This window comes from Pezoporus occidentalis, unplaced genomic scaffold, assembly GCF_034315485.1.
Source record: "Pezoporus occidentalis ecotype Australia unplaced genomic scaffold, CSIRO_AGI_Poc_V1 ctg180, whole genome shotgun sequence".
NCBI lineage: Eukaryota > Metazoa > Chordata > Aves > Psittaciformes > Psittacidae > Pezoporus > Pezoporus occidentalis.
Genome location: NW_026913641.1, coordinates 481,869 through 507,183, shown reverse-complemented (window position 1 = coordinate 507,183; position 25,315 = coordinate 481,869). Strand labels below are relative to the sequence as shown.

General features: G+C 40.2%; 1 protein-coding gene across 1 annotated transcript in view; it reads left to right on the top strand.

Moving 5' to 3' along the window:
* DCC (DCC netrin 1 receptor) overlaps positions 1-25,315 on the top strand; it is a 602,068-nt gene that overhangs the window by 271,155 nt on the left and 305,598 nt on the right. The window contains exons 3-5 of the mRNA XM_062615397.1: positions 2,503-2,787; positions 19,851-20,001; positions 20,575-20,711. Of these exons, the coding sequence (XP_062471381.1) occupies positions 2,503-2,787; positions 19,851-20,001; positions 20,575-20,711 (573 nt within the window). The remainder of the gene's footprint in view (positions 1-2,502; positions 2,788-19,850; positions 20,002-20,574; positions 20,712-25,315) is intronic.

Below are 25,315 nucleotides of genomic sequence, written 5' to 3'. Positions count from 1 at the left end.
CAGTCTTCTCTCCCTTTGTTCATAGGGACAACTTGTGAGCATGGCAACTGGGAAATACTGCTTGTACAACACTAGATTAATCTAAGCTCCTTTTCATATGTTGAAATGCCGTTAGGAACCCTTTACTGAGCCAGTTCCAGTATAGTTAATGAATCTCCCTGCCTCAGCTCATGGCAATCCAGGCTTTGAGACCTCATCCATGCAGAAGCTCTGTGAGACAGGAGCAAAATGTTTGTGAAGAATGGATGTAATCACAAGAGAAAAGAAGTGTTTGAAGTGGGCAATGAAGAAAGGGCTCCCACTGTAATGCTTTTTCCAGCACTTGATCATTCCCCAAGACACTGATTTGCTGCATATTTGTGTGACGTTTTAGTGCCTAGAAAGTTGAGGTCATTATTCTCTTCTTCAGCTTCTTAATAGCCTCCAGTGCCAGCTCCTTTTTGAAATGCCCAACCCTGGAAGTGTTCATGGCCAGGTTGGATGTGTCACTGAAAGTCGGCAGAATAAAATTCCTTAACTCCAGTGTAGCATTAAGAAGCAGGCATTATTTATTACAGCAGTGGATGCATGGGGGATAGCTCCGCTTAATGTGCAAGCCAATTCTTACAAGTTTCTTGCTTATAAGCATTTATCTCATACATACACATTATCATTCCCAGGAATCTTATGCGTATTATAAATTCTTGCTAGAACATAGGTTATCACCCACTATGCACAGTTTATTTTGAGTGAGGGTCCCATGGTCCTTTGGACCCCTGCTGCTCGTATCTTTGCTGACCTTCAGTTGAACTTCTCTTGATATATTCGTTTCATGGTCTTAGGTTGGCCTCTCTTCTGACTTTGTGAGGAATGGTTCCCAGTTCATTGGGCTGGAGAGGCACTTTGTGAAGAATGGTTCCTAGTTCAGTGAGCTGCATAGGTAAAGAATGCTCTTTACCTTTTGTATTGTTCCTTGTTGACATATATATGGTTTTGTTTAGCTAAAATTTAACTTGGTTTGTCTCAGCTAGTAAAATTACCCCTCTTCTATCAGATGGAGCTTGGAGCAACATGATCTAGGTGGCAGGAGGTTTGAAATGGATGAGCTTTAAGGTCACTTGCAACACAAACCAGTCTGTGAAAGACTTCACGGAATGCTGGCTGACATAAACAAAAAGATACTTCTTTCCTATGTAGTTTTTGGTGGCTTTTGGTGGCTTTTTCTTTCTTTTTGGTGGTCATCTTTCAAGGTTTTCACTCTGTCGGACACTTGGTGCGTGTTTGCACATGCTTCTGAGTGGCTGTATTTACTGCTGTGCCTTCAGATAGTCCCTGCAGGCAGGTGAGTGTGCCCAGGTGGTCTGGGAGGGTCATTTCTAGAGATTGGCCAGGACAGACCAGGTCCACAAGATATGTCCACGCCATCTGTAGCACATTGCTGATCTAGTCGCTTCTTCTCCTTCTCGTATTTAGCCAGAAAGAGAGCTGGTGGTTTCTTTCCCTCTTCTTCATCACAGAATCCCAGCCTGGTTTGTGTTGGAAGGGACCTTCAAGCTCATGCAGTTCCAACCCCTGCCACAGGCAGGGACCCCTTCCATAGAGCAGCTTGCTCCAAGCCCCTCTGTCCAACCTGGCCTTGAACACTGCCAGGGATGGGGCAGCCACAGCTTCTCTGGGCACCCTGTGCCAGCGCCTCAGCACCCTCACAGGGAAGAGCTTCTGCCTAAGAGCTCGTCTCAGTCTCCCCTCGGGCAGGTTAAAGCCATTCCCCTTGGCCTCTTTACGAGTTTATCTGGTTACGTATAAAACAGTGATGCTTCTAGATAAAAGTTCATGACCTAGACATCATCTTTCACTTGCATTATGAATATAGCAGACTTGTCGGGTTTTTTTTCTCTGCCATGTGAAGGACGTGGTCCTCATGATTTTTGCACTGAGTGAGAAAGAGGCACTTGGGAGTTGTGCAATTAAAGTCCCAGCTCTCTTCTCCTGCTCTCCTGAGTCAAAAATGCTTCATGGAAAACCAGACAATGGCCATTCCCTGATTTAAGTGTTTTGATGACATCACCTGAGCAACTTATTTATCAGTGGGTTTTGAAGTATTTTTCTTTTCATTTGAAAGGAAGGAGAAATACAGCAAGATGCAACTAACATTTTCCTTACCTCATGTATCTTTACTTGTGCTTTCCTTTGAATGCCAGCCTGTTCTAAGCAGTTTATATTGCATGATAGCATATCTGTACTTTGTTAAAGTTGTTCCTAAGTGGGTTCAGGCACAATTTGTTACTCTTCATGTTGATAACACATCTTTTCTTTGCTATTAATGAGTGTCACTTACAAAGGAAAGCGTTAGCCACCCTGCCATTATAGCAATCTCCAAGTGGTTTTCTGAATGCCATGTAAATTTTTTAGTATTTTTACTCTGGATGGTTAACAAAATCCAAATCAGCATGGAAACAGCAGGTAACTGCAGTTTTCAGCGTCTGTGTAATTGCTTTTTTTCCCCTTTGCCTGTGTTTGCAGGACCTCTGAGGTTTCTTTCCCAGACGGAATCTGTCACAGCATTTGTAGGAGACACGATTCTGCTGAAGTGTGAAGTCATCGGGGAGCCCATGCCCGTGGTGCACTGGCAGCGAAACCAGGAGGACTTGTTCCCAAACTCAGCCGACAGCCGGGTGGCTGTCCTGCCCTCCGGTGCGTTACAGATCAGCAGGGTCCAGCATGGGGACAGTGGGATCTACAGGTGCCTGGCGAAAAATCCAGCCAGCTCAAGAACTGGAAATGATGCAGAAGTCAGGGTTTTGGCAGGTAAGAACTGAACAATTCAACACTGCCTGTTTCTCTTGCCGGGTCATGTCCTTTGGTTCCCTGAAAGAGCGGTCACTCCTCCTGGGGAAGCTAGGCTGATGTATCTCACTTTCCTTCCAGTTACTTCTACAAGCTCCCAGATTCTATTGGAGCAAGTCCAGAGGAGGCCTACGAGGTTAATAAGGGGACTAGAGAACCTCCTATACAAAGACAGGCAAAAAACACTGGGGCTGTTCAGCCTGGAGAAGAGAAGCTGCGTGGAGATCTCAGAGCAGCATCCGCTATCTGAAGTGGGCTACAAAGATGCTGGAGAGGGACTTGGGTGACATGGTACAGAGTGAGGCATCCCTACCCTTGGCAGGTGGTTGGAACTAGATGATCTTAAGGTCCTTTCCAACCCTAACTGTTCTATGATTTTATGTTTCCTTTTCACATGGAAGAGTTTGGAGATCTTTAGAAGCAGTTGCTCTCAAAAGTGAGGAGTGAGCTGTAGAGAGTATTTGTGCTGCCTAGCTTCAAGTACCAAATTTAGATATGCAGCTGGTTTCTATAAATGGTTAACAGAGAGAAGTACTTCCCATCACAGAATACAATAATTATTGTCTCAGAGAAGTCTCTGGAAGAGTTTCTCTCACTCCATTGATTAGAAGACAATCTGTTGGGACTAGCTGGCTAGCTGCTGAATTTACCTAATCAAAGTCAGGTTGCTTGCACACTTGAGTGCCTGCTGTGATCATCTGAGCTGCCCAGAGCACAGCTTGAGATCTAACACGGTTTAGCTGTGGCAGATAATGTACCTAAATTCACAGCCAACTTGCATCTTGTTCTCCCTCTTGATAAACTCATCAGCTAAATAGATGGTTACCGGTCATCACAGCATAGGATCAAGGACTGAGCACCAGAATAGAGGTTTAAAGAAGGTGTTGCTGCAAAGCCTCCTTCCCTTCTAGTTCGACATGCTAACTTGTAACCACTAATTTAATCAGAGAGGTTGTGCTTTTAGAATTTTTTATAAATGCATTTTCTAGAGGAATGCTTTTAGTTTGCCGGACTTCTCACTGGGAGGTAACTAAGCAGGATTCTCAGATTTCTGAGATGGTCTACCAGTGTTGTAGGAATAGGGAAGGCCAGGATCAGCCTTGGGGAAGTGTCAATGCATTAACGCAAGTGATCCTCATTTCTAGGATTTATAGCTCTGGGATTTATTGCAGTTCAATCTGGGGAAATACAGGCTTTTGTTTGGGATTTGATGCCAAAAACAGAACCTACCCCTCAGTCTCTGAACCTACAACCATGTCCTCAGTAGCAAATATTGATCTTCTAGGAGCTACAAAGCAAAATGCAAGCCAGAATAGCTAGCAACAAGGGAAAACCACATCACCTGCAGCTCTCTGTGGGCTTTTCCCAATGTTTGTTGGGACCACAGCTTGCACCTGATCTCTGTAGTGTGGACCTGTTCCCCATCCATTTGCTTGTCTAACAGGCTGCCCCAGGGTGGTTGCTCTTGGGGCTTCCAGGCTCGCCAGGAGCCTTAGAGCCTTGTGCCATTTAGTATGCATTGGGCAGCACTGAGACATTCCTGTCTCTGTGGTTATTAATAGCAATGAGATGTATGAGGGAAAAGAATATTCTTTCATATCTCTTGATTAAAATTAAGAGAAGCACAAAACTTTGTATTTTAGGCAGACCTAGAAGCTTTCTTTCAGCCTCCTCAGCTCCTCAGGGTATTGTTAATTTGCCATGCATATACATTTCTGATCATTTGTGGATGGATTGATGTTTCTTCCTTATCCCAATTTCGGTCATTTACATCCTGGTTAAATGGCCTCTCTCAGGCTGTCTATAGGAGAGAGAGGAATTAATTTATCTCTTCCTGGCATGTTAAAATTTTATACCAGGGAAACACTGGAGCAAATAATGAGGAAAATATAAAACAAGGAACTAGTGGAGTCTGTCAGACTTTGGCTTAGGGCAAGCAGCACAAGGTCTCATTTCAGGATAATGTGAGCAGACAGCAGCTCTTAAAACAAATGAGTGCTGCTCCTGAAACAAAAATTCAGATCTTATTGAGCCTCTTGGGAATCTTGTTCTCATGTACACGCTTTGATGGTTCAGAACTATCCAATACTTTGCTGATAACTCTGCCTTTCCTATTTTTGCTTGTTGGTAGAAACGAGTCTTCCATTGCAGCTCTCCTATACCATAATTAGTGGAGGCAGAATACTCTTGTTGGCCTTTTTCCCCTGGTTAGTAAGGAGAAAAAAAAAAAAAAAAAGAAAAAGCCTTAAATCCTATTCAGAGTAACAGGCAACAAAACAAAACAAAACAAAAATTTAGGTAGTATATCATAATTCTGTATTTTTAAAATGCTGCTTCTTCCACAGAGAGTCGTCGTGATTTGTTTGAACACAAAGCATATCTGTCAGGATCTGTGATAAAACTGACCACAATCCTGGCAAATAATTTCTGCTGTTCTCTACAGCTTCCAAGGGTAACACAAGAAAAAAGAATGAGGTATAAACATCTTTTGTCATTCAGTTTATTTAGTCAAAGAGCCTGTGGCTGAAATATTTGATCTGACATCATGGTCGGTCTGGAGTTCTCTGTATCTCATCTTGATAGAAAAATCGATCATCCAACATGAATACAGGTTAGAAAAACAAAGTATTTGAATAAAGGAATTACCACTTTCCTGGATAAAAAAGTGAAATTCACCCTAACAGACCCAAATTTGTAGCTTAACTCGACATGTTAATGAAGGAATAGTTGAACCTTCAACCTCTATACCAAAGAGGAGTTGTTTGTAGGCAGTTAATGTGTTGGAAAGGTGGGGCAAGGCACTAGGCATGAAGTTTTATCTTTGATAACTAAAAGAGACTGTAAAAGTGACCATTTGCAAGCATGTTTCCTTTGTGGAGTTTGATTCTGCCTGGGGAGGCTCTGATAGGGCTGATCAATAAGCGCATGTCACAAACAGCTCCAGCCTCACTAAATCCTCCGTCAGAAACCATATACATGTGGGAGTACACAGGCCATATGAGAGGAAATTTTGAAGAGCATTTATTAAAAAAGCCCCAGCAAACTTGAGCAAAAATCTTGAGGAGTTTTCAATGTGCCAGGTTTCATTTATTACTTTTAATTATAACAGTGGCTATTGCAGCTTTTTGCAGAAAGCTCATTCCAAATGCATATTTTTCAGCTTTCTAATTGGAGTGCTGTTGTTTTCTCTGGGGTCCAGATATATAATCCTGGGCAAAAAAGTGGAAAAAAAAAATAAATACAGCAAATACTGAAAACATGAGAAAATATTCAGGTACTCACCTAACTACATGTCCTCATCTAATTAATTTAGAGGAAATAATGCTACAGTACCAAAAAAAAAAGGGGGGGGGGGGGGGGAACACAAAAGATCCTATACAAACCAGTACTAAGGAATGAATTTATAGAATTTATAATTCTATATATAGAATTCAATGCTTCTGTAAATTAATGAGTAAGTTTCTTTGGGAGTTCTGACACTTCAGAAATACAGAGGGATTTTAAAAGCAAAAATTGAGTCTTTTGATGCCTGAAAGCTATTAATTCTGTATTTATAAATAATAATCTTGCATTTATCATTAGCTGTTCAGGTAATCTGCCATTGTACTCTTGTCTATTATGGAGGCTCTTTCTAGTCTCCGAGTTTGTCTGCTGAGCTGCAGTGCAAGATAACAGTAACAATATCATGTAATTCCTTCATATTTAATGCAAGCAGATCTCGGTTGCTGCTGTGTGATTCAGCTCCTTCCTCACGGTTGCACTTCTGAAGAGAGGAGGGTAACAGCAGCAAAGAGGACCAAGTTGAAATGGATCTCATGAGAAGGAACTAGGAGCGAGAGGTTGATGGTTGTGTTTAAGGAACTGCATGCAACAGAAGTTGCCCCATGAGATCAGGCTTACTTTGATCCTTAAGCAGCTCCACTTTTTAAAATAAAAGCAGTTGTGATGTTGGGTTTATTTAAATATAACATCATAGTGCTGGCAGAGTTTGGCAGTTATCACTGTCTTAGCCTGATAGGGAAGCTGTGGCTGCCCCATCCCTGGCAGTGTTCAAGGCCAGGTTGGACAGAGCTTGGAGCAACCTGCTCTAGTGGAAGGTGTCCCTGCCCGTTGGAGGGGGTTGGAGCTGAGCGAGTTTTAATGTCTTTTCCAACACAAACCAGTCTGTGATACATGATTCTGAATAGTCGTGTTAGTACAGGAAGCATCTCATCTGAGGACATCCAATATATGTCTGTGTGGGAAACGAAACAGCTGGAATATACTGAATGATGCTATTCGGTCTGAGTCTGTTGTTTAATATGAGTTTTACAGTTAAACTTAGTCCTAAGGAGGGTCTGGCTAAGTGGAAACACAAATCTCTTCAAAGCTCAGCCATCAGTTTTTCACACCACACACTTTAATCAGGTACAGAGATAACTTACAAGTATTCTTCTCATCTTTTATACCCTGGGAGGATCCCAGTGTGGGTGTAAGTTCCGTTTCGGCCAATAGTTATCCAAGTCAGATTTTTAACTTATTCTTAACCTCAACAGATAGTGCTTATGAGTGTTTATTCTTGGACAAAAACAGATTTGCAGCAGATGTGGCTAATTTAAAATAAATATTGAACTTGTGATTTTTCTGTTTTTCTTTTTAAATCTAACCAGTTCCACATATATGTTCTCCAGTGTCTATTTTCTGCAGTGGTGCCTTGCCCTAATTCCAATCAGTACATACAGAAACCCAACCAAATAACAACAAAATTACCATAAAAAACCACCAGCAAAACCAGTGTTACCTCTAGGTGTACAAGTTGCAGGTGTGATGCACAATGCCGGAGATGCTTCCCTCCACAGATGGTTCCAGACTGTGGCATAAGCTGAACTCGTTTTGTACCACATGTATTTTGATGCTCTTTTACCAGCGAGGTGATGCACACAAGTGTGCAAAGCCTCTGTTCAGAGCTGAGGATGCTCTGCAAGGCGTTTCTCTTATATGAATACCAACCAAATATGAGCTAAGAGAGTGAATGTTGATAAATTAATGATAGTTCATAAAAGAATTACAGTTTTTACTGTACATAGCCTGCCTTTTGGTAAACACTTGGGAAATTTTGTACTTTATCAAGGAGAGCTTTACAGACTTGCTGCTAATGTGTTCTCTAAGCACTTACTTGGTGGGGGTAAGGCTCTTTAACCTGAAACTTTTTTATATACTGCATGAAAAACTACTGACTAGAAACCTGGAGCTACATTCTTGTGAACATAAAAAAGAAATCAAACACTTAAACCCAGCAATAGCCATTGGAACTGTTTGTTCTCTGAGCTGGATTTTCCATCCATAGTGCTTAAATCAAGGATGGATTTTTATTTGCTGCTGCTTCTCCTGCCTTTCAAACCAAGCAACAGATGGATCAACAGCCTTGTCCTTAGCAGTGCACCAAGCACAGGCATCACTTGTGCCTTTGAACTGGTGTAATTCTTATTAAAGGCTTCATTTTTACCTCGTTAGAGGACAGCTATTTGGATGGGGCATGCCCTGTCACAGAGCAAGCTGTGTTACTTAGCAATAGTGTAATTACTCTGATTTTTCTTCTGGTATTGGTCATATTAGGATCAGCTGGGGGTAAAAATACTTTCTTATTTAGTAAGCATATCCACCTCTGATGTCATCTGTTAAATTCAAGTTCAAAGAGGCAGCAGTGTGAGAGTATTCACACATTTACACATGCTATTATCTTTCCATTTGTGTTCCTACAAGGTAAAATCCTAGTTACAGAATATCCACATAATAACTTCTAGTATCTGGGTTATCCTCGCTGCCAGCTGTCCAAACAAATAGCGCTGTTGATGTCACTTTATAAGCTAGCTATATTCTGACCTTTCACTAAAAACCCCCAAAGGTTAAATTTAAAATTCTCATTAATAATCCTGGGGAATGAGCTATTTTGCCTCTCTCCCTTACATAAATCTGATTAGTGTTTAAGTAATCTCTTACATAATACATGTAAATATCCATTTCCCATGTTATAGTGTCTTGCCTGGTTGGAAATAAAAAAGAGCAGGCGGGCAGAGACGTAGGTACAAGTCAGTGTGTCCTCTTAGCGTGGAGCTGATGTCAGGATCAATGCAACCACAAGGAGAATAACTCATACCCACCAAAGAGCCATTTGCTCAGCAAATCTCTGGCTGGTTGCCAGATTAGTGTTTTTATTTATGAAAATTGCATTTATTTATTTATGCATAGGGGTTTCGGTGATTGCTTTAAATAGGGATTGGGTTTAGCACTTGTATTTGAAGCACAGATTGAGTTCAGAACAAGGGCATTAAGAATATGATGTCATTTACTTCTGAACGTATTTGAAAGTGTAAGTTGTTATTGGGAGGTTCCTTTATGTGGTGGTCCTTATGGAACTGAGGTTGCTTGAGGAGGCTGACACTGGCGGATAGCGGAGCGTAGGCTGGATTGCAAATCTGGGTATAGAGGGAGAACAAGAAAGGTCACTTTAAATTTGTTACCAGTCCTGCTCTTAAGATGCAGTTCACAAAGAATACAAAACAAAAGGGAATTCTGCAGTGTTGGAACAGCCTTTGCATTCCCGCTTTGAGATTTGTTTCATGCTAAGTAGTGTAACTAGAGCTGTAATATGGAATATTATTTCATACTACTAATAATAACATACTAATAAGGTATTAATAACTATGACTATTGCATATCCTACACATCAGAGATGATGGATGCAACTAAAAGTTGTAGCTAAGCTTTTTTTTTACAAACTCTTGATTTATTTTTTTTTAGTTGTTATTTTTAATTGCATGAAACACACTGCTTTCTTCTCTGCCACCAACTCAATCTGCCAGGAAAACATATGCATCTATCCCATTGCCACTACCTTCTGTAAAATTATCTCTTAAATCAGAAGAGAATTCCCCTGTGCATGAGTCAGATTAGCAGCCAGAGGGAATTTAAGTGGAATGAAGCAAATGGCTGTCGGGGAGTTACAAGTATATTTTGATATACAAAATAGAAAGTTACTGTAACACACTGAAACGAAAAGCAGACTTAAATGAAACCCCCTTAAATCTGATTACAAAGAAATGAGAAAAATATAAAAAGTGGAACAAGTAATCTGATAATAATTATTATGAATTAACTCCCCCTCCCCCCCGTTTGTTGAGACTCAAAGGAATCAAAGACATGAAAGATATCAAGAATTACTAAATTTGAACGATATCAAGAATTACTAAATTTGTACCCTAAATTTGTACCTAATTTGTACTAAATTTGTACTAAATTTGTACCCTGAACTTTAGTTCAGGGTACAAATACTTTTCAGATGTAACTGAAACAACAATACTATGTGTGGCTGAAAATGGCAAAACTTGTTTCAATATTTACAAAATTATTCAAAAAAGGAAATACTGATTTTTTTTTTTTTAAGGGGCTTGTACATATGGCACTGAGTTATTTTTACATTAAAAAAATTAGAATCATAGAATCATAGAACCATAGAATAGTTAGGGTTGGAAAGGACCTTAAGATCATCTAGTTCCAACCTCTCTGCCATGGGCAGGGACACCCATGTCAGCCAAGGCTCTCTCCAACCTGGTCTTGAACACTGCCAGGGATGGAGCATTCACTACTTCCCTGGGCAACCCATTCCAGTGCCTCACCACCCTTAGAGTGAAGAATTTCCTCCTTATATCCAGTCTAAACTTCCCCTGGTTAAGTTTTAACCCGTTACCCCTTGTCCTGTCACTACAGTCCCTAATGAAGAGTCCCTCTCCAACATCCCTATAGGCCTCCTTCAGATACTGGAAGGCTGCTATGAGGTCTCCACGCAGCCTTCCCTTCTCCAGGATGAGCAGCCCCAACTTTCTCAGCCTGTCTTCATACAGGAGGTGCTCCAGTCCCCTGATCATCCTTGTGGCCTCCTCTGGACTTGTTCCAACAGTTCCATGTCCTTTTTATGTTGAGGACACCAGAACTGCACACAATGCTCCAGGTGAGGTCTCACAAGAGCAGAGTAGAGGGGCAGGATCAGCTCCTTGGACCTGCTGGTCACGCTCCCCTTGATGCAGCCCAGGATACGGTTGCTTTCTGGGCTGTGAGCGCACACTGAAGCCGGCTCATGTTCAGTTTCTCATCAGCCAACACCCCCAAGTCCTTCTCCTTGGGCTGCTCTGAATCTCTTCTCTGCCCAACCTGTAGCTGTGCCTGGGATTGCTCCGACCCAGGTGCAGGACCTTGCACTTGTCATGGTTAAACTTCATGAGGTTGGCATCAGCCCACGTCACAAGCATGTCGAGGTCCCTCTGGATGGCATTCCTTCCCTCCAGGGTATCAACTGAACCACACAGCTTTGTCATTGGCAAACTTGCTGACTGGTCTGTAGTTCCCTGGGTCATCCGTTTTCTCCTTGAAAATGGGGGTTATATTTCCCTTTTTCCAGTCATCGGGAACTTCACCTGACTGCCACAATTTTTCAAATGTGATGGAAAGTGGCTTAGCAACTTCATTCGCCAGCTCCTTCAGGACCCGTGGATGGATTTCGTCAGGTCCCATGGACTTGTGTACATTCAGGTTCTTAAGATGGTCTCGAACCAGATCCTCTCCTATGGTGGTCCCAAGGGCTTCATTCTCTCAGTCCCTGCATCTGCCTTCCAAGACTTGTGTGGTGTGGTCAGAGCATTTGGCAGTGAAAACAGAGGCAAAAATGTCATTGAAATTCTCAGCCTTTTCCAAACCCAGGGTAGCCAGTTCTCCTGAGAGCTTCTGGAGGGGGCCCATGTTGTCCCTAGTCTGTCTTTTTTTCCCAGTGTACTCATAGAACCCTTTCCTGTTATCTTTCACATCCCTAGCCAAGTTTAATTCTGACTGGGCCTTAGCTTTCTTAACCTGGTCCCTAGCTTCCCAGACAACATCCCTGTATTCTTCCCATGCCACCTGTCCTTGCTTCCACCTTTTATAAGCCTCTTTTCTTCCCCTCTAATTTGCCTCAGCATCTCCTTATCCATCCAAGGAGGTCTCCTGGCCCTCCTGCTACACTTCCTTCTAGTTGGGATGCAACACTGCTGAGCTTGTAGCAGGTGATCCTTGAATATCAACCAACAGTTTTGGGCCCCCCTGCCCTCTAGGGCTATATCCCATGGAACCTTACTAAGCAGGTTCATGAAGAGGCCAAAGTCTGCTCTTTTGAAGTCCAGGGCAGTGAGCTTGCTGCATGCTCTTCTCACTGTCCTGAGGATCTCAAACTCAACCATCTCATGATTTCAAGTACTCGTGTTGACATGAGTGTACTCATGTACTTAGTACTATCTTGACATGAGTGGCTTGAAAAGCTGTTCTAAAACCAGATGTTTTCAGGTCATTGTATCTAAATAAAAATGTAGCTCCTGGAGGAGCCGAGAAATTCTCAGGGCTGTTAATTCTTGACCATAAGTTTTGAATACTGAAGGTTCCAGTGGTGTGGAACAAGCCAACTCTCAAGTACCTAATGGTGTGCCAGGTTGCCATCCCTGAGACACAAAATAATAGAATGATCTATGCTATTAAAACCATTCAGTATCAGTGTATGAAAACAGATTATGTTAACATAATTTTTGGTTATGAACTTTATCATTATAGTAAATTGGAAAGTGGCCCTGCTGATAGCAGGGTTTGGAACTAGATGATCTTTAAAGTCCCTTCCAACCCAAACCATTCTGTGATTCTATTATTTCTGGGAGGGTTTCTTGCCTAAAACAAAAGAGCAACTGAAAATCAGTAAAGGATTTGTGTGCTAGATTAGATTTGTACCTATCGAGCCTCCAAATAGAAATAGTTATGGATCAAGTACTTATTTTTTTTTGGTGGGAGTCCTCACTAAGAGCCAGGGATATATTCTTGATAAAGTACTCTCAAATACAGGATAAAACAACCAAACTACAATTGAAGTTGTCTGCATGTATCACAGTAGTGGTGAATACCAAAGAATGTGGTTCACTGGACAAAAATTTATAAATGGGTCAGAATTTAAAAAAAAAAAAGAATTTTAATGTGATGGGTCCTATTGGCCATGTCATAGGAGCATCTAGGGCCTGGAGCAAATGCTTCCCTGTGACAAACATCTTGTGGTTCATTGTGGGTAATTGACAGAACAAAGGTGAAACGGTGCAGTGAGAGGCGAATGAGGTCCCAGTGAAGATAATGGCAGTGATGGCTGGGTCATGGTGCAGTAGATGTGTGATGACATGCTGAGGTCCATGTGATGGAGTGTGCCTCACTGGGGACCACGTTTTCAGAAATGCTGCAGGAGGTTTAGAGGAGGTTTGGGAAATGGCCATAAAAATGATTTAAAAGGTTTTCCTGTTTACCATTTGAAAACTATGAATCAGTTTGGGGCTGCTACTTGTTTCTAAAAATTGAGTAACCCAGTCTTTTTTTTTTAAATTAATTCTTTCTTTTCATCTCAAAACAGACTGAGACTGGTAGTAAAATCTTTTTCCTCTTCAGTTATATTCATTTATCACTGCATAGAAAAACTTGTACTAGGTTCTTCCCTGTATTCAGTAACTACCTGGATCAAGCCACTGTTCTTTAATCACTCGTGTCTTTGCATCTCAAGGATGATGTAGGTCCAAGTAATGCCTGCCAAAATTCTGATGATCAGACGAAAGTGAGAGTGTAAATGTGTTGCCACAGTCTCAACTCAGCTGTGTTCTCCTTTTTCAGAGTAGAAGATGATGCAGTTGTGGAACAGTTCCTCATTCTGTTTCAATTTTGCCTCTAAAATTTTAATGGCTAGAGAAAAAGCTTTCTCCTTTTGTCTTGTAAACACAAACCAGCAGTAACCCTTCTGCACCCCTGCATTAATAAATTTTATATTATTCCTTTATCAAAGGATCAAAAAGAGTAAGTAAAGGCCTGTAAATATTTTTGTCACCATTATGGATGAGGAAACTGAGTGTCTCAAAAGAAATCATCATTAAAGTTGGAAATAGGACTCATGTACATACATTCCAGCAGTGACTTGGCACAGTTTCCCTTGCTCTTTAGTTAATGTATTTTGAAGTCACTATGGTAAGAAGAATGTCTTCACGCCCTGATGCGTGTTGGTGCTAATGTGACAGTCTTTGTGTGTACTTACTACTTAGATGCCCCTGGTTATGATACATTCCAGTGGTTTGCTGGGCCAGGCTTGTGGTTTTGGGCAGAGCAGAAGGGATGAAGCAGAAACAATGAGGTGGAGGCAAAACTGCAAAATTCCAAAGTAGTGCTGCATTCTGGCTATACATTTTAATGTGTTCTGTAGATTGAGAGATCAGTATCATTTTAATGACAGATTTCTCTAATGCTGTTCACACATAACCCTTGCTTTCTCCTTGGGATTAAGTGTTCAGCCTCCAGGCACGATGGTGAGATCAGGCTGGGAGATTTTGCTGGCCTTTCTTCACTGAAAACAGAAAGCAAAATTGGGTTTTATTTGGTATAAATATTTGTGCCTCTTAATCAAATTTAGAAATGTGACTGTGGACGCTTAGAGATAGTCTGTCACATCAGTGTCACATTAAAGGCATCTCAGTTTGCAGTACAAAAACTACTGCAATAAAAAAAAAAACAAAACAAAACAACAAAATTGTACCAGTAAACTGTAATGTTACTCAAATACATTCAGAAAAAAATTTCATGGGTATGATGTGATGGGAGTCTTTCATCAATTGAAGAACACAAAAGCGCTGTAGCACAAAGTAGCTTAGCACAGTGAGATCCCATACAACAGGAGGCAACACATTTTTATGGAAGCATTTCTTTTTTTCAATACATAATGTAGCTAAAATACTGCAGTAGCGTTTTTTTCTTCAAGTGCCAAAGAACTGCATTTCTATTGCTGAATCCTAGTGAACTGCTTGCAACTTAATTTTTCTTGGAAGACAGAAATAAATCACATTGCCTTTAGTTCCACTTGCTTAAGACCAACTTGGTATGAGACTTAAGTTCCTCAACTTGTATCAATGCATAGTGACACAAATCTGAGGGTTTGTTGAGAGAGCCATTAGTGATTGGCTATAAAATATGCTGGTAAACTGTGGCAGAATCTATGCCTTCAACATAAGAATGTGGAAAAACCCTAATTCAAAGCTAGTCATTGCTGCTGAATACATATATGCCTTCAGTTACATGACAAAATATCTCAATTGTTCCACCAACCATCTATAAGATGGAGATGAATGGACTTTTCCTAATAAGGCTTTGTGAAGGTGTACTGTTTTTTTGCAGATAGCATGGTATTCTCAGGTATCAGTGCAGTGGGACTATTGGAATCACACACACGTTCACAGATCCTGTTTGTGGCTTTGAATCTCAACTACTTGTCACTAACTTAACGAGCATGGAAAATATATGTATAGCTGTGCCTCATTACTGCACATTGTGTGCTCAAGAAAAAGGCTAAGTATGAAATGAGAGGTTTTGCTTTGTTCAGGGAAAATAAGTTGTTACAGCTCACTGCTTCTTAATTGGATTTAGGATTTCTTAGATTTTTTTAGGAATTTTTTAGAAATGCTTGCTCTTAAACATTAATATATAGAAAATTTTTAACTCATGTTGATGTGGTAGGTGCTCTGCAGGTTGGGAAGCCAGACTTCCATTGGCGCCAGGCTCCAAGCATGTGCTGTGAGCACGGGCAGTAATGGGGGTCTATGGCCCGTAGGTGGAAGCAGCTTGCTCCATGTGGTCACAATCTAACAATTTTTCTTGGAAAGCTAATGTTGGAAAGGACCAAGAGGTGTCGGATCACATCCCCATGGATGGGGTCGTCGCCATGAGGTCAGGGCACAGCAGACACATTGGTGCCCAAGAGCTTAAACCACGGCTGAAACAAACCCAATGCCTTTAATAGGCCAGGGCTTCATGTGAAGAATTTCTCATCTGCTCAAGCTGGTCCACAGTTAGTTGATTATGTGGGCTTGATTATAGCGTACAAGTACCTTGTCGGGGAGAATACACTGAGTGCTCTTCAATCAAGTGGAGAAGGATTTAATGAGACCTTGGATATCTTTATAATCAGGACTGGACACCTTCCTTGAGCTCAGGATGGGTGTGATTTTGTGGTCTGTCTATACAAAACCCAAGGTTTAATGACCCTTTAGTCTTAAAAATCTGCTCACTTACTTTTCCTTTCTCTCAAATGTAAAAATTTAATTTGCTGGGCTGATCTTTTTCTATTCCTCAGCTCAAAATAACTGGTTGCACTTGTGCAATGGTGAGGAGCTAGTTTTTAATCAGACAAGTCTGAATCAGATACTGAAATTGCTGCCTGGGAACTAGATGTGTTCCTTCAGCTCACAAGAAGGCCTGAGCATCTCACCAGGTCTGTTGTGTCACTGATGCATATTTTTGTGGGGTTTGCTCAGAACACATTTAGTGATTTTTTGTTTGTTTGTTTTTATTATTATTGATCAATTTTTAATTTGTGTATTTTTTCCACTGCCAAGCATATGTGAGTGGAGACCATACCACCTTCAGAATAACACTCTTCTGCAGAGGACTGCACTCCATGGTCCCACAGGCTTTTTGGTCAGTGAATTCTTTTAACATCTAACACCATGTGGTTGCTCAAGACAGATCACAGCTCTGAGAGGAAATTGTGGATACCCTTCCTGAGGAAAAGGTGCTTTGCAAGACTCCTTGGTCCCTTGTAGGGCTATGGTTGAGTAGCTGTAGCTCCTGATAACACTGTCTTTTGTGTTCTAGTTACCGAGCTCTGGTTTTAGGCCACCTCTGTTTTTTGGAAGGAGGCACAAAGCCCAGGGTTGTGATATATCAACTTGGATAGTCCGTGATAGCAAGTCAGTCCTCCTCACTAAATAGCACTGTGTGTCATTAAAGCTGTGGGTTTGCTTCTTGATGCGTAAACAAAATGTGTTAGTTATTCTATCCAGACCTCTCCAGTACTAAAACTGATTCTTTACTGCATGGACACCAGGACTGACTGCAGTTGTGACTGCTGTGGTACAGTTGGTTTGCATAGTTTCCACCTCCTGAAGGAGACTTACCAGAATAACATGCAAGTTCTGATTTTCATGGATTTGAAATCCCAGCTCTCTCCCCCCTCTTATTTTCTGAAAATAATAAGGTATTTTCTTCTTTTTTTTTCCTTCCTGTAACTGGTATTTTCTTTAATGCTATGTGGCTTTAGCCTGCTAACTTTGACTGTACTCTGCACTCTCCGGTCAAGTGGAAACCAAGCAGCAAAAGGTTGTTTCACAACTGACACATCTGGTTTCCATCCACTTTATAGCTGTGTTTCCAGGAGATAGAGGGCTGTAGAGAAGATGCTGCCATTTCAGCTAGCAGCTATATCATTGGGGAGTTCAGAAAAGCTCAAGTGCAAGCTTAGGCTTCTGTTTAAGAGGCTTGAATGGAGCAAGAGATGGGGATGATGAAGAGCAGGCGACAGCAGCTCTATGGTGAAGACAGGACTCTCCTTTCTCCAGGCAATGCAGCATAGATGAGCAGCAGCCAGCCCAAGGCAATGCCGTATTACAAGCACAGTTGTCTCCTGGAGGCAAAAGGAACCATCCTAAATCAGAACTGTTGCAAAAGGGAGGTCAGCAAGACATGAGGAGATGATTATTATATGTTAAGCTTTACTGGGGATGAACGCAGAGATATATTACAGGGATGTGTAGCATTGGTAATTTCTCATGCTGGAATTATATATAGCTACCCATTAAATACAAAACTAATTCTGAATACATTTTAGAATAAAGTTTTTCTGACAATTTTAGATTAATTAAAAGATCCCATAATAATAATAAAAGATACTTACCTACCTTTGAGTCCTTCCTCTGTCATCTACCATCGTTGTCTAACAATTTGAATCCCTATTTGGTGTTGGATGGTGACTTTGCCCTTTCAATGTTCAGCAGTTTCTCATGTCGGCACCCTCTTACTTTAACCTTGGACTTGGTCTAGCTGTGTGCCTGCATCCCTGAATGCTAACTCCTTTCCTTTCACTTGGATATTCATTCAATTATTTCCCCCAGTAACACTGAAAATTTTGCCAGAGAAATTACAGGAGAGAGGAAAACTTCCTAGTAAAATACTGTGTTGTTTCATTTTGGTTGAAATATGGTGTTTCTTTAATCAATGATAGCTATTAACTGATCTTGAGACTGGTGACAGAATTACAATGAAAACATAATTTTCTTTGGAGGAGTTAAGACAATAGTAATGTCTCATTAATGTTGTTTTTAGTGTCCTGTGCAACACAAATGAATTATATACCCCCATAAAATTTGAACATACTATCCTGCTTTTTTTTTCTCTTTTCTTTTTTTCAAGTACAGCACAGTAATATGTGTTGAAATAGTTTTGCGTGGCTTAGGATTTTGCAGCTTTGTCTAATACCCAGCCTATACCAGCTCTGGAATTTCATTTATTCCAGATGTATTTGAAGAACCCTCTCAGCCAAATATATTCTGCTAAAGCCTGTGGTTTCAATTCTTAATCATCTCCTGTTTATAACTTAAAATGTAATCTTTATTGGTGTAATTTCCCTATATTTTTACTGCTGTGCTTCTTACTGTTGCTCACATCTTCCATCCTAACTAGGATCTTTATTGCAATCAGATGACCTCTCTGCGATATCAGAACTGAGCGCTTTTAAAGGGAAGGAGACACTTCTGTGTTAAGATCTGGATGCTATTTACAGTTTTTAGTTTGCTTTCTGGTTTTGCACATCTATTTTCATATTTGCATACCCAACTTTTTTAAAAAAATGAAAACAAGCCAACCAAAACCCCTTTGTTTTTCCGCTAATTACCTACCATGTATTTTAATTGTATACATTAATGTAATTTGTGTATTTGTGGTTATTACAAGAGATGCCATGTGATTCACAGGCCAAAGGCATCACTGTGATCAGCTAAGACATCTTCACAGATGGAAACTATTGAGTTGTGTGTGATAACTTCTGCATCAGTTGCAATTACTGATGTCTGGGAATTGCATGTCCATCTGGTTACAGTAAGACGTTGAAATATGCTGTTGTTGTAAATTTATAACAAATACATGCAGCTAGTTACAGTTTCTTTCTACTTGTATGGAAGAACCAGTTAATTAATTGGAGATGATCCTGGAAGATCTTGTAGTTGTTAATTTTGTGGGAATATTCATTTATATTGTGTAGGTTTTATGTTTGTGTCAAGAAACAAGGAATAATGTTTAATGGCTGTGGTCCAGCACATATTTTTCAACATCTGTGGTAAGAAATGAAGTCATTTTCAAGAGAAGGAACAGACTCATTAAACAGCAACTGGTTTCCTTAGCGTACAGTTCTGTTTGCTTGTATTCCACACATAAAGGGCAGGATTTGGGCCTAGGTTGTGACCTGCTCAGTGATGATCTACCCATAGCAGGCAGAGGCAGAGATTCAGTTTGTGTGCTTCCAGGATTGTCTGAGATGGCCTCTTATAAGCAGGGCAAATGAGAATTTGGAGCACAGATCTTTCTACTTATTCCTTCTCAATTCAGACCTTTCAAGTTATTTCATTCTTCATTTTTTTGTGTTTTCCTAACCTAAAGCTTTCCATGTCTCCTCTCACCTGCCCTACTTGCGAACTTCCCTCTTGTGACTCCAAAGCAGTGTTGTTAATCCAGTACCACTCTTAACCTTATGTATATCCCTGTCTTCTCTTGACATGACTGTACCTTTTCCTGTGACTTTCCAAGACCTGACTTTAATACCAGTCTTCTGACTGTTTAATAAAGGGTCCTTTCTCACTTTCCCCAAAAGCTGGTATTTGTCTGCCTTCAGATTGCTCCCTTGGGTTCAATATGTAAGCAGCTCTAAGATTGCCATTTGATACAAATCTTTTTATATTTTTGTACAGTGATTTTCTCTTTTTCCCATCAGTAAGAATCGGTGAAAGCTGTGGTCTCTGGGGCCCGTTATTGATCAGATGTTTTATATTCCCCATTCCCTATTATTGTTTTGTTTTGTTTGGTGGTTTGGGTGCTTTTTTAAGTGGATGACAACTGTCTCTTTCCTCTTGTAGATCCAGGTTTGCACAGGCAGCAGTTTTTCCTGCAGCGACCGTCTAACGTGGTGGCTATGGAAGGGAAGGATGCTGTTCTGGAGTGCTGTGTTTCTGGGTACCCGCCTCCCACCTTTACATGGCTGCGAGGAGATGAAGTGCTCCCCATCAGGTAGCTCAGTCCTTTGTGCATCACATATCTTAATGTTACATTCCTTGGGCAAACTAAAGGCAACCACCACGGAATGATGTTTTAAATTCAGAAGGGTGCACTTGGAGGCCATGAGATTTTTCCTTCTAAATAATAGTGAGACTGGGTGTGTCTCTTAACCTGCTGCTATAACTCATCTTGTAGCTGCCCCATCCCTGGCAGTGTTCAAGGCCAGAATTGATGGGGGCTTGGAGCAACCTCGTCTAGTGGAATGTGTCCCTGCCCTTGGCAGGGGTTTGGAACTGGACAATCTTTAAGGTCCTTTCCAAACTATGCTGTTCTGTGATTCTGTGATAACTTTGGGAGCCAGTTCTGCCCCTGTGCAATACTATGGCTGATACTATAACCTCTGCACCAAATCCAAGGGTGGAATTTGGTCATAAATGTGACCTGGCTGCTATTTAAAATGGAAGGGTAAAGCTATTAACAGCAAAGATAGTAGCTGAGAATTACTTATGGTGTAATTTGCTGTGTGTATTTTTCTACATCGTGATAACACCTTAACACACTGCGGACGTGTTACCAATGTTTCAGGTCCAAAAAATATTCCTTGCTGGCTGGGAGTAACCTCCTCATATCAAATGTGACTGATGATGATTCTGGAACATACACATGTGTAGTCACCTACAAAAATGAGAACAGCAGCGGCTCTGCAGAGCTGTCAGTGATGGGTGAGTACATGAACTGTGGTTTTCCAGGAACACTTTTAATTATTCCCTTTTCCAGAATGACTTTATGTTCAGAACTCCAAACAACTGCAAACTGTACAAGTCCCTCCCCTGGTCTGCTCAGGTATTCACACCTATGAAAGCCATCCTGTGAATCTCTGAATACTTTCCACCATGCTCAATAGTCTTTCTGCTGCTGAACATCTTACATTTTCAGATGCTAATTGCTACTGCCTAATGCACATGGTCCTTTCCTTTTATTTCTCATTCCTAAAGCCACATTTTTGGCATTAAAATGATTGTACCTGTTGTGCATGACATCAAGCACAGCGGCTTGGAAATCAGGTTTAAAGGTTTTTGGGTTTTTAGTTATTTGTCATGAGCAGCCAGCATGGTAAGAAAAGAAAACCCAGTGTATTTAGCGTCTTCTCATCAAATTTACAAAAATTCAAATACGTGCATGGAAGTCCTCACTCTGCAGTGATGTTCTGAGGATTCCCACTGTTAAATCTTACAAAAACACCCTCTGACAGGACCTGCTTTCCTCCACACTCCTTCCTCATGGCAAACATTAATGAAATCCAAAATCTGTTTAAATCTAATAGCTGCCTTTTTCCTCTTTGCTTTATTTAAACCACTGAACAATAGCCGAGCACATTAGTGTTACTCAGTAAGATCTAAAGAACGGCATGGTTAGTACTTAGTCAAACAATAACGTGTTTCAATGTGCAGTTCATTTTGCATTCCAGCTTTAAAGCTTATGCGTGAAAAATACTTTCATTAGTGAATAGAGCCTTAATTTGGATTATAGGATATTCAGTGCTTGTATAACAATATCCTTTTATGAAGCCATAATAAAATATAGCAATTAGTGGTGATGGAGGGTTCAGTTCTATTTCTTTAGGTACATTAACGTGATACATTCTTTTACTGGATAAAAATAAAAATGTGGCTTTATAATTGTGGAAGCCTATTAATTATGGAATCGTTTTCATTATAAGGAATCAAATATTGAAAAGGCAGGTAAGTTGTTGGGCAGTACACTTTATTTGCCTTACCGAAATGTATTGACTCCAAATCTAGTGTGCAGCAGGGATTAACTGTTACTTGAAAAGTAGAAACACCAATATTTTTCCCCAACAGGAGATTGCAATATCTGTTGGTGAGAACAACTGTGGCTGGAGGATCATGGCATAGATTATGTCTGACCATGCGGTTCCTGTGAAAATTAATAGGAGATTTGCATCTTAGTCGTTTATGTACCTATTGAAAAATTTATTCCTGTCTGCAGTCAGTCTGTAATGCATCTAACTTTGCTTCATTTTGCCTTCTGTTGTAAGTGTGTCATGTAGAAATTAAGGGTACATAAATTTTCATGAGCATTGAAAGGAATGCAATAGCAAAATGACATAACTGTAAGGATGAGTTTAAGGTGATGAAAATCTCCAGAAGACAGAATACCAAGGTAGTGCTAAGAATGAAACTAGACTGACACAAAGATGAAAGAATTTACAATTGCTGATTCTATGCAGTCTCAAGGGAAAACTAAAACTGCATTGCCATGGTCCAACACAATTGCATTCACCCTGCTGGTAGAGCAAAGGTTTATTTGGTAAAGTTTCTGTTCACATAGGAAGTTCACAAATACAGAATTAAAAAAAAAAAAGTGTTGTAACCTAGGCCCAATATTGATGTACATTTCTTATTTTCATGAGTAAATCACTCATTTGTGGCAGACTTAACTGAAAAATCAACATCATGTTCATGAATGTAACAGAAAATGCTCACAGAATTCAAAGGAAATTACATGACTAAACTGGAGAGATGATGACAGAGATCCCCTGATAAATTTCTTTGCAGAGTAATGTGCCAGAACTCTGAACTTGTTCGGAATCTGTTTATTTTATGAATTCATCCTTATTAGTAGGAAACTCTGAAAAGCACTGAAGTTTCTTATGTAGTCATTGCATCTCATAAACAGAATAATTGATTGAGAGTTTTCTTTTCTTACCTGGCTAGATAAAAATGCAAATATTTCTGTGTCTCCTTAGACTTAATATGCTTATTAAAAAAAAATGTAAATTGCCCATCAGTATTTTGTTGCAAGACCCATATTTTTTAACATTGACATAGTCTTTTAATTTTTAGGGTATCTGTAGTGTGAAGGGGAATAAATGAGACATTTGCAGTCAGAGTGCAAGAAAAATTAACAGTCCAATAATTATCTTCTCTGAAGTCTGACTAGATGATATCAGATCAAAGTTAGCTGCATCACATGGTAGCAAGATGCTTTTGATCTTTTAAATAATGAGGCTATTTACAAGAATCAGAAAGTGTTTCACAATGGAGTTCCTGACAGTGTTTTTAAAGAGCTAAAAATAACCTCCACTGTCTTGGACATAGGTCTAAAATAGGAAGAGGTGAATGAATTTGCAAGGAAAGATAATATATTTTGATAAATTTCAATTTTGTATCATGGACTTTCAGCAATATTTTGCCACACCTCTCTATGCAATGAAAATTAAAGGGTCCAGTGCAGATAACCCAGTTGCTGTATAAACCATCTGTGTGCTTGATAGCTTTAGAGAGCTTAGTGTTTAAATAAATGTTTGAAGATGATTAAATGTGTTAACCAGTGTCAACTACAGTTATTTTCTAAATATTTTCTAGCTTTCAGAATTGTATTTTGGGATTGTTCCCTATTGCCCTCTGAGGGTTGTTTGTTTGTTTGTGTTTGATTTTTTTTTTACAGCTTTTCTGTTTCATGTTGTGTTAAGCAAGTCTGAAAGCCTGAGTATCTCTTTTAGCTCTGCCCCAACTCCCGAATTGTTCTGAAAGCGACAAAATCCAGAATAAAATAATTTCCATATCCTGTACCTGCATGTAGAATCTCACTCTGATTGCAGCCCCATTTGGTGGTGGGAAAAAGGCTTGGGATTTCAGGTCCTGGTAGAGATCTAGGAGAGATCTAATTCTATAACTCCCCAGTTTTCTGTATGTGGTATAATTGAACTGATAGATTTTCTGATGTGCTGTCATACCTCATTTTTTTTTTCTTCCTGCTTAGTATTTGGATTGTCCCTTAATTGTGTCAAGGATATTCTATGGATACAGGAGGGGAAGAATATCGCATCATCTGAAAGTTATGTCGACTAGTCTTTTCATAATAATGCACATATTGAGCATAACGCTAACAGTACCTCTGAAGCAGGCAGCAATTTTTAAATTAATCAAGATTGAGGTGATATATTCCTTATTTTATTTCTGCAAAGTGTCCCTTAAGGAGGAATAGAGAAGGTAACAATTTTCTAGTAGTGTTGGGTCAGGAATGCTAGTTTTAGATACTCTTAAGTCATTGCCTAGAGTAACAGAAAGTAGCAGCAACAGCCAAAAAAAAACCTAGATTTGAAAGACAGTTTTTGCTGAGAAAAACCTGCTTTTTCTGAACATCCATATGTATAAGCTACAAACAACTTGACTGCAATCCGGAAGCATTTTTTCTATGCACATGCCTTTTACTAAGGAATTCTTAATATGAAGTGCTTTTAGCACTGGTTTTGTTTGCTGTTGCAGAAGAAAAGCTACATCAAAGTTAAGGCCACATGAGACAAGTGGCTTATAAAATCACCTGGGTTTTCAACAAGGGTGAATGATTGTAAGCACTGTGCATCTTGGTTAAATCGGTTTTACTTCTGGCTCTGCTGCATAGATTCCTGTAGCAAAATGGTTATTCAGAGATCAAGGTCATGGAAAGTACGGCATAAAGCAAGTGTGGATCCTGTTGTTGTGTGCGAATCACTTAGGTAGAAAGTAGTATTAAGAAGGAAACCCACATCAGCATAGCGTGGCTTGACACAGCAAGGAAAGCATGAAAAATGAGAAGCCTGTTAACACTTTCTTCATGAGCACTGCTTAAGTTATCTCAAAACTGCGCTGATCCTGAAATATTTACAAAAACAGTTACAGTCTATTGCTAATGTTAAATCCCATGATGTACCTGATTGGTTTATTTGGAAAACCAATTCCCAAAATACAAAAGATTACCCACTGTTATAAACCTGTAGAGGAGTAGGCAAATCTTCAGTGGATGGACAGTGCAGCAGTTGGTGAACCCAAGAAAACTTAAGCAGCCTGAGTATTTGCTTCTGTGCTATCCTACGTTGTTGAGTGAGTTAATTTTGTTCATGTCTTGCGATTTTACTGAGGAAACCAAGCACAAAACCGACGATTTCATTGTCTTCTGCTCTGAGTTTATAGACTGGACAAAAGGGGAAATCTTTCGCAATGAGAACAACCAGCCATTGGAATAATATCCCCATGAAAGTGGTGGACTTGAAAGTGGTCTCCCCATGAAAGCAGTGGACACTTAAGGTTTGGCTGGACAGGGTTCTGGGACATATAGTCTAGGTCATGCTTTGCTTAGAAAGGTTGGATAGACGATCCTTGAGGTCCTTTCCAACCTGGTTTTCTATGATTCCTTATGGAACGGGATGTATGTACATGTGAACTGGCAGGATAAAGCAGCACAGTAATATATGCTCAGTCTCACGATGATTTACTTTAGGCAAAAACGAGACAAAGGAACACAAACCTCAATCTCTCCCCAA